The sequence below is a fragment of the Oryzias latipes genome, chromosome 6 (genome assembly GCF_053564925.1).
Source record: "Oryzias latipes strain Hd-rR chromosome 6, Olatipes_Hd-rR_3.1".
In the NCBI taxonomy this organism is placed as follows: Eukaryota; Metazoa; Chordata; class Actinopteri; order Beloniformes; family Adrianichthyidae; genus Oryzias; species Oryzias latipes.
Genome location: NC_136242.1, coordinates 30,048,317 through 30,064,541, shown reverse-complemented (window position 1 = coordinate 30,064,541; position 16,225 = coordinate 30,048,317). Strand labels below are relative to the sequence as shown.

At 40.4% G+C, this 16,225-nt stretch overlaps 2 protein-coding genes across 3 annotated transcripts; one reads left to right on the top strand and one right to left on the bottom strand.

Annotated features, from left to right (window-relative positions):
* The first annotated feature begins 185 nt into the window (after positions 1 to 185).
* Positions 186 to 5,003, top strand: kcnj11l (potassium inwardly rectifying channel subfamily J member 11, like). 2 transcript variants are annotated; one of them, XM_078948969.1, is made up of 6 exons: positions 186 to 325; positions 2,056 to 2,221; positions 3,153 to 3,392; positions 3,465 to 3,734; positions 3,814 to 4,021; positions 4,119 to 5,003. In XM_078948969.1, the coding sequence occupies exons 2-6, from the start codon at positions 2,063 to 2,065 to the stop codon at positions 4,550 to 4,552; spliced, it is 1,311 nt and encodes a 436-aa protein (XP_078805095.1). In that variant the 5' UTR covers positions 186 to 325; positions 2,056 to 2,062; the 3' UTR covers positions 4,553 to 5,003. The 2 variants fall into 2 exon arrangements, with proteins under 2 accessions (XP_078805095.1, XP_011474711.1); XM_011476409.4 differs by lacking the exon at positions 186 to 325 and adding an exon at positions 1,305 to 1,444.
* Positions 5,004 to 6,580: 1,577 nt separating this feature from the next.
* cd59b (CD59 molecule (CD59 blood group) b) lies at positions 6,581 to 12,199 on the bottom strand. The gene is made up of 3 exons (XM_004070149.5): positions 11,845 to 12,199; positions 8,950 to 9,051; positions 6,581 to 6,916 (listed from the first exon to the last, which is right to left on the bottom strand). Exons 1-3 carry the CDS (start codon positions 12,080 to 12,082, stop codon positions 6,717 to 6,719), a joined length of 540 nt encoding a protein of 179 aa, XP_004070197.2. The 5' UTR covers positions 12,083 to 12,199; the 3' UTR covers positions 6,581 to 6,716.
* Positions 12,200 to 16,225: the final 4,026 nt, after the last annotated feature.

The following is a 16,225-nucleotide window of genomic DNA, read 5'->3' as shown; positions in this document are numbered from 1 at the left end:
CATCTTGCGGGGTCAGTCCCGGAGGCGGGTGCCGCCCCTCCTACCGGGCAGCCGTTATCCGCGTTCTCCGAGGGCGGCCTACTGGAACCGTTAAAAACGAGTGGGCTGCTACTTAGCCAGGTTGCTAACCAAGCGCCTAAAAAACGGAGCAGTGCTGGGTTTTCCCTGCGCGGCCACGCCTCTGTCCGCCGCCTGCGGCCGGTCACGACGCCCGCGCTCCACAGGGAGTTTTAAGTCATCGCGCCCGCAGCGCGCGAAATATAAATAAATCAGATCCGGTCACCGGGATTTAACAGCTTCCACAATCTGCAGCCCTAAGAAGAGGGTACGTTCCATACTTCCACCAGGCCTTTTTACCGTCATGTGACCAACAGCATGGAAGGGCGGGAACTGGATATAAAACCAAACAAATAAAAGAAATGTATCTAAACCCACTCCCCTTCAACACAAGCACGCGCTTTCATGCGGACTTTAAACAGTCCAATAATATGTAACAGTCCAATATTTTTATGTTTTTTATCATTTAAATAGAGTACCAATTAAAAAACCAACCCTAAACGCCTATAAAAAAGATAATTTCCTCAAAGAATCGATCTGTGACATTGAAATTAGTCTCTATATACTTTTACCATTTTTAAATATGTTTATAAATAGCATTAATATTAATAATGTTGAGCACTTTCACTAGCTGTGAGTTTGCTGCCTTCTGCTGGTCAAAATGGATTTTAGTTATTATGGAATAGAATTATATTTCAATATTTCATGGTAATTTATCATTAATATTTTACGATTTTTGCTATTTTGATACTCTTGACCATGAAATACTTTAAAGGCAATGAAGATGATAAAAAAAGAACATTAAAATAGGTGTTACAATGTAAAATGTATTCAAAGGAAACTGTAAATAGAACACATTTGCAATCTTTCTTAGCTTCGCATTTTTCCTAGAAGTAAAACCTTAAAAATCAAATAACCGGAGGAAAACTTTAATAGAAACCAGCTGATATTAGAGCACATCTGGAGAAAAACCGCACAGCATCCTGAAGCGTGGTCAAGTTTACACTTTTGTCGGAAATGGACTTTCAAAATGTTAAAAGCGCTTTGTTTCCACAAAGTCCAAATTTTCAAATAATTACAATAATACAAAATATTCCTGGTACTTAATCTATATATTGCAAATGTATTCCGATACAATTATAATTGCATATATTATTTGCGTAAACACTACAAAACGTGAAAGCTTGACAGAAGAGTATGTTAGCCTTTTATTTTGAAGGACTAACCGGAAACGGTGTTGTATCACATTGTCGATCATGTTCTGTCTCCGGTTGTGTGAACACTGTAATCGGTAAATGATGGAGTCTGTGCTGCGGTACACGTCGACGTAGTCCACTGGGAGTTTTTCCACGTCCCCCCGATTATATCGAAGCTGGTACCTGCACAGGTAACGTCACGTGACCTTGTGGCTTGTGATAAAGGTTAATGATGATGGGAGGAGGATGAGGCTCGTGTTTTTGTGATGTGAACGTAAGGTGACCTGAAAGGTGACCGGAAATTCACATCGAACCTTTCAAATGACCTCACCTGAAATTCATCCGCACCTTTTCCGGTTGATCTGCTTGGTGGAACCTGTAAATACAACTAAAAACACGCACAAGCAGTACTTCGTTACCACGTTACTCTGCTTCAAGGTGCAATATCACTGTAGATTGTGTTTAAAACTGCAGGAAAATGTGTTTCCGTGGTGCAAAAAATACAGATAATTTAGAAAAAAGGAAACAAATTATTATTTAAGAAAACCTTCTGCTTGATAGTTGTTAATTTTATGCATGAATGAGTCAAATTGAAAGATTTGACAACAGAGTGATAATTTATGCTTCTTTACAGATAAACAGCTGATTTCTAAAATAAAAATAAAAAAACTTTTTCCAACCACCTTTAAACCCCCCCCCCCCCCCCCCCCCCCCCGCCCTAACATCCACTTAAATCGGCTGAAAAAGTTCTTTGTGAAAAACTTGGATCCAGTTCTAGATATGTCCTTGTGTGTCTCTGCAGCACCACCATGTTGGCCAGGAAGGGCCTATTACCTGACGGCTTCCTGCTGACACGCCTGGCGGAGGACCAGAACCAGCCGAACCGAAGCAGGGCCAAGTGTCAGAGACCCCGCTTCATCACCAAAACCGGGTCTTGCAATGTGGCTCACAAGAACATCAGGGAGCAGGTGAGCAATACACGGACTCCATCCTTCACGGTGTTCATACAGTTACGGACAGAACTGAAGCTCCATGTCATTCCTTCAAAATAAAAGGTTCACAGGAACTGAAAAAGCTTTTACGTCTTTATTTTTCTTGAAATATTTTATAAAATTATAAATGTATCTGAGAAAATTTTGTGAAACTTCTGACCAACAACCAATCCGGCTATTGTGGGATCAGAACGGACCACCTCAGCTAGCGGTTCAATTGCCATTGCAAATTATATTGAAGAAAGTCATAATCCTTGCCTATCCCCTCTTTGAACGTCAACATTTCTCAATTGAACCTTATTAGTTAAGACTGCTGTCATTGATTGTACTTAAATTTTTTTAACCCATTTATTAAATGTATTTCCCAGATCAAATTTTTCCAATGTCAAAAACAGACGTGGCCATTCTACCCAATCAGATGCCTTTTCTGCTTTTAGGGCAGGGGTCTGCAACCTTTAACAGTAAAAAAGCCATCTGGGCCTGTTTTTTACTGATCTAAACCTAATCTGAGCCGCAAAGTCATATTTTACCCTTTAGGAACATTTGATACAGCTTTGCATTCATTACATTGTTATTTTTTAAATAACAAATATGAATTATATTCATTTTTAGCATGAATAAAAACAGAAATATAAAGAGAAACTAGCATTTTCTCAAAATGTCAAATGGTCTTTTACTTATGACAGACGCTCTTACGACTTACTCTCAAAATAAAAGACTCCCTTTGCCAGAGAGGATCATCCTTTTTGCATCTCCCCTCTGCACAGCTAGTAACTATTGTTGTGTAACTGGTGTTCTTCACTTCTTTCTACATTCTTTGAGAGCTGTAACTAACCAGTCACATCTGGAACTGGACATCCCTTTATAAAACTTCTTGACTAAATTTGTGTATGGTTTTGTTTTCCAGGGTCGGTTCTTGCAGGACGTCTTCACCACCATGGTGGATCTGAAGTGGCAGCACTCACTCCTCATCTTCACCTCTGCCTTCCTTTGCTCCTGGATGCTCTTCGCCATGATCTGGTGGCTCATGGCATTTGCTCATGGGGACCTGAAGCCCAGTGATCCGGACAGTGACCCTGGACCAGTTCCTTGCGTCACTGCCATCCACTCCTTCACCTCAGCCTTCCTCTTCTCCATTGAAGTCCAGGTAGGGGAGGGTCACTGCTGCTCAAAGGCTGGCAGAGCCATCGGTGCCTTGGTAACGCTCTTGTTGCTCCAGGTAACCATCGGTTTTGGTGGCCGGATGGTGACGGAGGAGTGTCCCGCGGCCATTGTTGTTCTGATCATTCAGAACATCCTGGGGCTCATCATCAACGCGGTGATGCTCGGCTGTGTATTCATGAAGACGGCGCAGGCCAACCGGCGGGCCGAGACGCTCATATTCTCCAGAAATGCTGTCATCGCTCCTCGAAATGGCCGACCGACCTTCATGTTTAGACTTGGAGACCTGAGAAAAAGCATGATCATCTCAGCCACTGTGCAGCTTCAGGTGACAGAACTGCAACAGAGACCCAAAACATACGACTGAAGAGGTTGTGGTTAATCCGAGCTGCGTCGTTTCTCCTCAGGTGATCCGGCGGACGGTGACAGCAGAGGGTGAGGTGATCCCAGTGTGCCAGTTGGACATCCAGGTGGAGAACCCTCTGAGGAGTAATGGTATCTTCCTGGTATCTCCTCTCATCATCAGCCACACCATGGAGCGAGGAAGCCCACTCTACGAGTTGTCCGCCCAGTCGCTGGCTTCCGAAGACTTGGAGATTATCGTCATCCTAGAGGGTCAGTCAGAACTTCTGGATCCTAGGAACCATTCTGTGCTGCAAAAATCATTGTTGCTCAGGAGATCATTAGTCTGTCACTTTTCATCACTTTCTAGGTGTGGTGGAGACCACAGGGATCACCATGCAGGCTCGCACCTCCTACATCCCAGAGGAGATCCTGTGGGGGCGGCGCTTCGTCTCCATCATCACAGAGGAGGACGGCAGGTATTGCGTTAACTACTCCAAATTTGGCAACACGGTTCCGGTTCGGATGTCGTCCCTCAGTGCGAAAGAGCTGGACCAGACCAAAGGAGTCCAGGACGGGGGGGTGGAGGCTAACCTGCAGGGGTGGGGGCTAGTCCGAGCTGGCCGAGGAGGCTTTCGCAGGGGAGCCCGGGCCTGCAGCAGCTCAGCCCCGCATCCCTGGTACGCCCAATCGGAGAAACCGGAGCCAGAGGTGGAGCTAAAGGGACAGAAGAGGACGGTGCGGCTGGAGGTGATTGGACCAAAGGCGGAGGAGGAGGAGGACCTGGAGGACATAAGCGACTGAAGACAGACTCAGGAACACATAGAATCCCACTCAGGTGGGCAGGGAGGATGTTCGTGGACACGTCCCACAATGCAATTATCAAATGAAGGAAATGTGTCTCTGTCAGATTGAAAACACAAACTTATCAAATGACCAGACAGCCTTAAAGTCAGGAACTCACAATAAGGACAAATTTATCAAAAAAGTAATAAAAGCTGAGCAGCCTGAGGGATAGCCTAGAGACACAAAAGCCTAAAACACAAACACAGCACACAAACCAAACAAATTTCACCTGCCTCCAGTTATTGTACATGTTGTGTTTTTGGGTAAATGTTGTTACCGTTCCTCTGTGATGCTTTTTCATCTTGTCTGTTTTTGTTTCCTGCTGCTCTGACCGGGTAAAGATCTGCAAAATGTATTTTAGTCCTCTAAGATAATATTTGTGACATTAATAAAACCATTTTGGATTTTCCCTGCTGTTTTTTTAAAGTTAAGGGTTAAGGATGTCAGAGACCCGAACATACCTCACTGGACATGGACACGTGTATTAGATTTCTAAATCCTGGCTATTTCGATGTTTTCAGCTATAAATATGCATTACAAACTCGTTTGCCACTTTACTAAGCAAAACCTGTTCAGCTGCTCGTTGACACAAATTTCAATTTAGCCAATCACATGGCAGCAACTTAACCCTTGTGCTATCCTAGGCACTTTAACGTTGGGAGTTGGGTCATCTAGACCCACTAGACAGTGCTCTGAACCTTTGTTCTTCAATGATTAGTGATCTTCACTGGTGTCCATGGATTACATGAAATCTTTCCACCTTTATCCACCTTTGTCATGGTAGGGAGAACACGTCAATGTAAGGGTGGGGTCATCTAAGATAGCACAGGGGTTAATGCATTTAGGCATGGTCAAGACGATCTGCTGCAGTTCAAACCCAGCATCAGAATGGGGAAGGAAGGTGATTGAAGGGACTTTGAATGGTAGTTGGTGGCAGATGGGATGGTGTGAGGATTTCAGAAAACTGCTGATCTACTGGGATTTTCACCCACAACCATTTTTGTGTGCTTAATAGGCCATCTTTCAAACATTTGAAAATGCAACGGAGGACAGTATTCATAAAAGACATTGCAAGACCCACAGTGTTAAAGGACGATCTGGTGGTGCAGTGTTTGTTTTATATCTAGTAAATATCTTAGCGGTAAGGTGGGAAGCTACCACGCAGGAATACAGGGTTCGATTCCCGGAGGGGAATGAACAATAGTACTGGGGGCAATTACCATATCAATGGCGAGTAACTAACATCGCCCAGTGGGGGTCCTTGGGCAAGACCCAAGCTCACCACTCCCCCCGTGGGATAAATACAGTATAATAAAATTAAATTAAAAAGTACTCTAATAAACGTCTAAAAATTTCCCAACATTAAATGGCTTCAATTAGATGTGCGGGAGACCTTTAAAAACTGAATCTTAAGAATGTGAAAAGACCCTTGTTTCAAGGAAAGATGCCCTGTTTTCTGTCAAAGAAAAATAACCTTAGAGAAAAACGTGTCCCAGTGATTCAACTTGTTTTTAGTAAAATAAGAATTCCAGGTAAGACGACTTTTATACCTGATTGGCAGATCTTTTTTTTTGCATATTTAAAGAAAATCTGCCAATGGGGTGAGAATTTTTGACTACTTTTTAAGGGGCCTGTTTTTGCAGTGTGTGGAGGAATGATGCCAACTGGACACTTTAAAGAGACTGAATTCTTTCATCTGTATTTTGTGCAGAGGGGATGCCAATGTTAGTGTATTATCAGTCAGACAGAGGAGCACTTAGGGGAAAGCTGATCAACTTCATCAATAATACTGTTCACAGCTCTTGCAAAGAGCAGATCTGCTTTCTTTTGATTATTTACTTTTGAAAGACAGAATTTAAACATTCAAAATACCCAAATGTCCAGTTTTTGAATTTCAGGTTTATGCAAACTCCACCATCCTCCAAGTTTTATTTCTTTCACTTTATGTCCGACAAATCGACTTAATAAGGAAAGACACACCAAACCTTCAACTTCTTCATTTATTGTTAAACCCACAAAATAGGAATTTGGAAGTAAATATAAAAACACGTGTTTAGACCTGAGAAGCAGATGTTATTTAAAGATAATCGATTTTTTAAAATTGCAGAGTGACAGCGGTTGTTCACAGCCAGCACCAGCAGACACTCAGCAGGGAGCCCATCAGGGCCAGGACAGGTGTTGCCATGGTAACTGCGCTGCCTGAGTTGCAGAGGTTGCTGTTGCAGCATCGATACGAGAAGCTGGATATCGCCGGAAACATCTGCTTGAGGCGGGAAATGTCACAGTCCGTGTACCTGATGCACTGACGGATCGTCTTCCCACCTGGAGGTTAATGAGGAGAGCAAGAAAAACAATACAAATTCAACAAAACCATGAAAAGGCGATAGGTAAAATTTCAGAAGCGGGTCTAAAAAATAGAAACAGGCAAACAAAAAAACGTTTTGGAACAGAAGGTGTAAAATGAGCAATAAAAAGTCCAAGAATAAAGGTGGGACAAAGAAAAAAATGCAAAAACACAGCAAAAAATAACCACTGTAACAGTAAAAACTGTCTAGCATAAAAAACCTTTAACGCCTTTCCTTTATGTTTGATCAGCTGCTGTACAGTCCAAGTTAAAAATATTTTTAAAACATTTCACATCCACAGAGCTGACTGAAAAGTAAATCTAACTAAAAGGAACAAAAAAGACTAGAAAACACAAAACAAAGTTGTAACAACACAAATATTGTCTAAAAAACTAGACGAGTGAGAAGCAGAATGACAACAATACATTCACATAAAATGATGAAGATACTTTGCGTTGAATGCTCTTCCTCCACACATTTGTGTGACATGGACTCAGTCACTTTACAAAACTACCAGTAGTTTAAATCTAATCTGTTTAGATGCCCTCAGCAAAAAGTGTTCTTTTTAAGTAAACTTAGTCCATACTAAGTATACGTAGACTAAGTTCACTTATCATATTTGTAAACTTGAAATTTTCCAATTTAGTCTTAAGCATGCAGTTACTTCCTACACTACACATCTATAGTAAACTTTTTTAAAAAAGTTTACTATAGAAAACAATATAAAAAAAATCCAAATATGACCACCTTTTTTAATACTTTAAAAACAAAGTATCCATCAGAATAAAAAATAAGGGGATAGGTAGAAGCCAATGCTATCCTTTTATCTACTTTTCACATATCAATCAATACTATTTTAAACAATTATATATTCTCTTTTTCCACAATCAACATTTCACAGTCAATAATTGGATATTTCATCATTTTTGTTCGTCCATCATATATTTTAAGAATACCTTCTTTCTAAGTTTGATATTAAGTTAGTTAATGTCTGTACTATTCTCCACAGGTTAACTCCACATTGTTTAAACTTTTTGGTGTTTAAAAAAGACTATTTCCCCCAGAGAGTAAACTTTAGTCCTTGCTATACATTTACTGAGGTTTACTTAATCAAAATAAACTTCAGGGTCAGCAGATTAATTGCCACTGTCCTCCTGCTTCATAATGACAGATCATATATTAATTTAATCTTTGTGTTGCTTTTTAAAATTCAAGATTCAGGATTTGGTTTATTGTCATTCCACACATAGTATTTGCAGAGAAATACACAGGTGGGACGAGATGTTGTTTCTCACTATAGCATGACAGTGCAAAGAAGCAAGCAATAAAATAACAATCAAAGAATAAAAATAGTAATAAAATAAGATAAATAAAAATAAAATAGAATAAAATAAAATAGAAACCATCATAAAATGTGGTTTCACAAGTTTTTTTAGTATTCTTTATTATTTTCTGCACTGGGTCTTTGGGTTTCATTAAAGGGGCTTTAACTTGAATGCAACTTTAAATCTCATGTTGTGTGCGTGGGGGTCGGGGGTTGTGGGCTTTTGTGTGTGTTTTACAATTTTTTTGTGTATCTTTGTTTTCCCTTGGCAAAAAGTAGTACACCTGACATTTATTTTACTAAGTATACTTGAGTGTACAGTGAGCATATAAGTATAGAAAGTCTACTATACTACCCAGGGGTGTCCAACTTTTTTGCAAAAGGGGCCAGAAGCACTTTTGTGTTACATTTTCCATGAAAACTGCTTCATAAAAAATGTTTAATTTAATTTGATTTAACTTATTTTAACAAAACACAGATGCAAAAACTATAAAAACAGAGCAAAAAGGAAAAAGTTCTGCTCACAAATACACACACAGCAGCGCTGATTCCTCAGTGAGCTTTTGAAAACAAACAGCCGCTCTTGTGTGTTTGTGTGTTAATCTTTGTGCATTTAGCCAAAGAAGACAGCTGTTTCAATAAAACCTCTCTCTTTTTTTCTGTTTTCTGTTACAAGAAAAACTGACCACTTTCGCTCAGGGAGATGCACGAGTCTTCAAAAGTGCACTCCTGCACGTTCTCACAGCGTCCCGTGTAATCTGAGCATTTGTAGCAGCGAAGTCCAGAACCTGAAGAAGAAGAGGAAAAGAGCAGATTTCCCCTCAGTGGATGAAGAAACACAGATGCTCAGCATTCAATGTAAAACCATAAAGTCTGTGCTTTCTCCTGAAACGGAATGAAAACGAATAAAATAAACAATTAAATGATGTATTAACTCGGGCAGGCTAGGTAACATCAACAGTGTGGCACATGTGACCAAAGGTCATGACAGTTGCATAGACTCACAACACTAACATAAGAGACAGCCAAAGAAAAACTGGATGAGAACAAACTCAGTAAAACACAGCAGACCAATGAGAAAACTTTAAAAGGTTCAGAGAAAAATAAGCACAAATCAGTGATGAGCAGCTCTGATGTGGATCGTCTGTCACAAGTAATGATAATGATGGATGTCAGCTTTGTTTTTGCACATTTTTCACATTTTCCTGCCAAATTTGTAAGGGTAATTCAGCTGAATCCTTGCTTTACTCATTTATTGACCTTTATATAACCAGAATTTTCCCATTGAGATTACAAACCTCTTTAACAAAGGGGTCCTGGTCAAGAGGCAGACAGGGCTGGTCAAAAATAAATTAAAAGATTGAGAAAATAAAACATTTAAACAATGTCTTACTGAGCCATAAAACAGTGAAGGATTAAAAAAATGAAAGGGTGATTAAGAAAATCATTTTGTGGAGTTCTGTTTTTCTTTGAGCTTGGCTTTGAGGACCCGTATGATTGCAGGTTATTTAGTCTCCAACCTTTTTGTAAAAAGTCCCAGCCCAAGGGAGCTGCATGCACAACAGCCTACTTCCCAAGCTCTGTGCAGACAAGTGGGACAGAGAGCAACAAGCGGTCCAGTGATACTGCCTCCCGGTGGTAAATGCTGTGTCACACAGCCACTCGCACCCATATTGGAGGGATGAAAATTGGTCATACGTGGATATACGTGGAAAAAGAGAGAAAAGTTTACGTGAAATTTTCACAGATGAAGAAGTACGAATAAACCAGGCAAAGAACAAGTAAATTAATGAAAAACATGAACCATGCGTGTTTATTGTGCTGTATATATGCAATTCATCAGTTACTTATGTGTCAGTTATGTAATTTCAATGTTATATGTGCGCCATATAGACAATATCAAAGTTAGACATTGGTGGTACATGTGTGATACGTGGAACGGTCGTGGAAAGCCACAAATTCGCATATGCATGTGCAAAAATCAGGCACAATTGCATACGATTTATGTAACAATTGCGTATAAACTATATAAAATATGCGTAAACTGTGTAATTCTCAACTGAACAAAGAACTTTGAACAGCTCTAAATCAAAGTCATGTAAAGACCCTCCGGCCGAAACCCTCAACAGACATTTGTCCAATGACAAACGCAAAAAAAGACTTATGAATTACGTATATCACAAAAGACCGAAATTTCATACTTGGAAAATGCACAAAATGCACGTAGTGGGTGCGTGACACGGCCTCCTTTGTAAGGTTCACAGTGATCCGTCACTTGACATAAAAATAGAAATAAACTTTGGGGATCTTTGAGGTATTGTGGCTCCTTGTTTGAGTTACCATGACAACGTGGAAGAGGAAGATCAAGAAGAGTGCATTTTTTTCCAAAGACATCACAGGAGAGGAGTCTGGAGTGCTCACAAATGACCAACAAAAGGTTCTCGCTACCTTGACCAACAACCCAGTCCGTCCTGTGACCCGTAGAGCTTCGAGGAGGGGGGTTAAAAAGCTCAAGTGTGGGGGCTGTGACTCTGAAATCAATCAAAAAGCTTCGATTTGCTCATTCGTGTTAAACCTGTGAAGAAACCTGCTCACATCTGTTGTTGTCTTCCATTTCAACCTGAAGGAGATCTTAATACTGAATAAGAACGATGGGAGGAGGATGAGTGGGATCAAAGAAGTTGGATTTAAAGACGAAAAAAACTGCAGCTGAGTTTTGCCTTCTTACAGACTCTATAAGGCTTTCTCAAAGATCTTCTGAATGTTTGGAAGAACTAAATGTCGTTTTTGGATTTCGCATTGCACAAAAAACCAAAACAACCCATCTTCAGTTTGAAGATTAAAGCTAAACTTGAGACTTAAATCTATTTAGCTTCTTAAAACCTGGCATCCACATGCATAAACACAACATTTGGGTTTTTATTTTATAGACAGAAAATACTCTCAAAACATTTGTGTGTGAGTAAAAATTGCAAAGTTTTATGAGGCTATTTTACCACAGTAGTTATTCCTGCATGCTTAAGGCCCTGTGACTACGTACAATATGTACAAGGTTAGCTCAAATGTTAGCTTGGGTCTTATGAGGTTAAAGTTGTCTGGCCTTTATCTATCAAAAAGATTCTAATCAAAATCTGGAAGAATAAAAAAAATCAGCAATTGAATATGAGGAAGAACTGGGGATCGGAAAGGTTTTGTATCATGTCTACTAATAGCTTTTCAAATCTGACATACTTTTTTATAGATAATTAGACAACATTTGGATTATATTGACAAGTCTGGAAATAAAATGCTGACTGCTTTATGGTTTCTAGATTTGACCACACGACCTCTTTAAAAATGATTTAGCTTTGACTCTTCACTCAACTTAACTTCATTCTTTAAATATCATAATTTCTAGTTTTTACTTGTCAAAGAAAGTAGTTTGCTTTTAGTAGTACCTTTTCGAACTCTTTTCACATTAAAATTTGAATGAAAACTGTAGTAAGGGGGGAGGCTGATGTGGTGGGCTAACACTATTCATTGTAAAGCCTTTGCAGAAACTCCTATAACAGTGATATTCGTGTGGCGTTTGCGGCTCTCACCCTCGTGCAGCATCACAGAGCAGAGCAGAAGGATCGATCCCAGGAGGTGCTTCATCCCTGCAGCCAGAGGACAGGAGCAGCTGAGAGGAGCAGGCGGCAGCGTTGGAGCGTCCGACTCGGTGTGGGTCTGTTCCACTGTGACCCGACGCATGGAGCTCAGCTGACAGCAGCTCTTTGTCCACACGGTCCACAAAGACCCACTGTCTCTGCAAACCCTCTGCCAACAATCACTCAGCATCTGAATCTCTAAGGCTTTTATTATGTTCTTTATTTACACTGCTTCTCATCTTTGTGCTGAATTAATACATAACATGTATTCCTACAACAGCAGCTGGGACTTCATGTTTTTACATCACGGTTTGTTTGTTTTTAAAGGTTTTATCTCTGTTCCCTTTTTTAACTTTTTTGTTTTTCTGTTTTTTAAATGTGTCTTGCATTTTGTTCGTTTTTTTTTCTCTTCATTCCATTCTGTTTTAATTTGTTTTCATCTCGTCGTGGCTTCACCCATGACACTAACGAGCATACGCAAACCGAACGTTGTTCAAGTTTGACCTTTAGATCCAGTGACAATTGTGTTGTTGGTGTTTTTAACGTGTTTTTGTAGCATTTTCCTCATAATGGATGGCATATATAAAGAAAATTAAGACTAAAATAGCATTTTTGAGTATTTTATTATTTAAATCATTGTAAATCAGGGGAAGACGGAAAAAATCCAGCTTGTCAGTGTGACATAGGACCTACCCAGCCAAAGCTTACTGCTCTATTCTGATGCATCCACTTGCAGACAAATAAATACATGTACGTCTTTGTTTTCCTCTTCTGAGCTGGCATCTGGCTTAAATTTGTACTGCTTGATCGCTTCAATATTGCTCGCTATTTTGGTTCAGGTTGGAGGTGTGCAATAATCTTCAGATGCTTCTTCTTCAGTCGTCTCTGTTGTCCCTGAAGCATCTTTTCTTCACAGAAAGAGTTTGGGAGTCCTTTGAGGACAGAGCAGCTCTTCAGCTGTCACCTCTGCCGTGTGGGAGAAGCTGGCAATGCTCTGGTATGCGAGTACTTCTGATCTTCTGGAGACAAAGGCATAAACACTAAACCTTGACCTTCTGTGCAGGCATGGAGCTGACTTCATCAATGGGACAAAGTATTTTTTTATAAAAATAATCGCATTATTACCCTCAAGGTGTCAATAAATTATTCACATGAGAGAAGAGAAATGAGGAAGAGGGATGGCAAGCAATAAGGTAAGAACAATTGAAACATGATTTATTTGCATTGCAGATGATGGTAACATTTGATAGAGATCCTGCCACGTCCATTATAGAGACATTTGAAGAGCAGCGATCCTCTTTACTGTTAAACGGGAAAAACGTCTGTCTACTTGTTGCTTCGATGACTGACTAGCATTTAGGCTGCCACAATAATATAGAACATTCAGAACTTCGTTTGGAGATGTCCAATATCCCTTTTTAACCCTTTTGCTATCCTAGGCACTTTAACATTGGGAGTTGGGTCATCTAGACCCACTAGACAGTGCGCTGAACCTTTTTTCTTCGATGATTTGTGATCTTCACTGCTGTCCATGGATTACATGAAATCCTCTTCACCTTTATACACCTTTGTCATGGTAGGGATGTCAATGTAAGGGTGGGGTCATAGGACAGCACAAGGGTTAATGGACACCCTGCAGTCATTTAGAATTGAGTATTCGCCTAGACCACGGCATAAACCCAGCTAATCTCTTTTGGGATGACAGGGATGCTGGAGCCTATCCCAGCTACTGTTTGGGAAGGGTAGGGTGCAATACGGATAGCTCGCCAATCTGTCCCAGGGTCACGCACACTCACAAATACACCTACGGAACAATATAGACAATTAACCCATGAAGCATTACCTTGGACTATAGTAGGAAGCCTGGATGCATGGAGAAAACACAAACATGCTCAAGGAAAACGTCTCACAGAAAGGACCAAGATGGGATTTGAACCAGGGTCTTCTCACTGTGTGGAGAGATTGCTAACCACGTCTGCAGTGCGCAGACCAGCTCAAAGGTTGACGATCTAAACTAGCAATCAAATAGTAAAAGGATTGATTGAAACAGTCAAGCTTCTCTGACATGACAGCAGTGATGAAGACTCAGGGATTTCATGAAGCTGCACACAAACAAAGATTTAACTGCACGTGAAGCCAAAGCGACCGCAGAACGATGCTGCTGCTCACATGCGTCATTCAGAGTGACAGCTCGTCAGCATCTATCAGAAAACGTCCCGGTTTGGAAGCCGCTAGCTGTGTGACGCAGACTCCAGGTCCAGCTGGTGACAGACAGCACCGTCATCTGCAGCTCACAGAGCAGCGAGTGTCTGCCAGCAGCTGCTGCCTGAAGCTGCTCACTGTCTGCTGCTCTGTTTGTTCACAAGATTTCCCTCACAGTAACAGAGGAGCTGTAATCTGACAAATATTTGGTTTAAATGCAAACCAACAATGGGAAAAAAAAAATTAAAAACTTAGATTGAGTTCAAATTAAAAAAAAAAGTATTTAGCAAACGGTTTTATCCACTGGGGGGCAGTTTGGGGTTAAGTGTCTTGCCGAAAGACTCAAAGACCATCCAGCCTGGGATTTAAACCCCACACCAGACATTTGGAAAAAACCCAGCCCGATAGCCAGCCCCACAATCGTCTTTGGACTGCTCGGACCATTTCCTTTCACATGGAAAAAGCTTCAGATCCCGTCCTCCACCCACTGCTGGCTGACCCGACCCCTTCTTCACAGCTCGGTTCTTTCTAGTTCACAAACAGCTGACAGTCTTCTTTCATTTATGAAAACATATTGCTTTCCATCTCCGGGAGACAAACTTTTGCATCAAATCATTTTAGGCTTTGATGCATGAGTTCTTTGTAAAACAGCCACTTGGCTCCAAAAAGTGTCTGACCTGCGAGGGTCTCCCCACAGATCTCGGATCTACAGATCTTGGACAAAAGAGCAGCTCCGCATCTGACAGTTAAGCTTCAGACTTGAAGTTCAGAGCAGCTGAATAACAATACCAACTTAAAGTTTTGGTTATGTATTACTTATTTTCAAATCAGTTACAGTCCTGCCAAAAAGGGGACCTCAGCCCGGTTATCTATACTCTCCTCTGTTCCTTAAACAAGAGTCTTAATGCTGAAAAGATGCCTCCAAGTTTTGTTTTTTATAGTCGGAACGGTCTATTCTGTCTGGATCGTTCCGCCTGTGGGTATCAAAAAAGCTTCCATCTAAATTCCTCAAAACAAAATCTAAAAAATTGTGGTTATGTAACCGTAATATCCTTTCTTTAAATCAAACACAACAGATTTAAAAGAGACCTTGGTGAGGCAGAAGGAGCAACGTGTGATAAAAGTTTTAGTTAGACAACAGTAAAAACATAATTTAACCAACAATAAACGTTATTGTCTTTAATAAAATCCAAAGCACAGCTCAAAATGGGTTACCAGAACAAGAGGAGACCAGCGAAATAAAAACAAAAAGCAAACAGCTAAACAAAGATGGATGCAGGATGTTGACACAGAATCTTTACGTTCTGCTTTGTGCATTTCAGAAATTGTCTTTAGAGCAAGAAAATTCCTTCAAGAGTCCATGATCGGAAGTTCCATGTGTTCTGTCATGTTGATGCTTCCCATGTTTGTGCCAGGCTCAGCTCAGCGGTGACAGTTGGTCCAACTGTCCATTATTCTGACAACAAGCGCTGCTTTATCAAATGACAGCAGCTCAAAGGACAAACAGTGTACAGTGATGAAGATCAGCTGAACACACAGACAGTTCCAAAAAAAAAGAAAAAAACATGCTAAAACACTTATCTTTGTTCACTGAAGATGCCTGTTTTGAATATGAATTAGTATTTAACAACCCTATTGTGCGTATTTTTGTGTTTGGATGCATTTTCCAAACAGCATATTTTAGATTCTTTTTTGTATAGGGATGTACAAAGTTACCAATGTTTTCGATCACTTGTGGATCATTACAAAATTGATTATTTAATGATTTAATTATTAAAGCCCCCCTCTAAAGAAAATCATGTTCTTTGAGTTTTTACATGTACGTGTGGAATTTTTCTTGCGAAACAAATGTAATAAAGAAATCATCTCATTTTTGCATTTCTGAGTATTTCTCCTCTTAAAACGCTGTCAATCAAACGGTCACAAAGACTCTCCATTTAAATTAATGAGCTTTTGTGACGTTAAAATGGCGCATGCGCATTGCACACCCTCTGTGATTTCCCCCTTCCAGTGTGCATTTTAAGTGCGTCCAAGGCTGGTTTTTGTTGTTTGCCGCACGTATTTAAAATGAAATTTAAAGTTCCAAATGTGTTCTCCACATTTCTGTTCTCTCTCTGACGAGTTTTGAGGC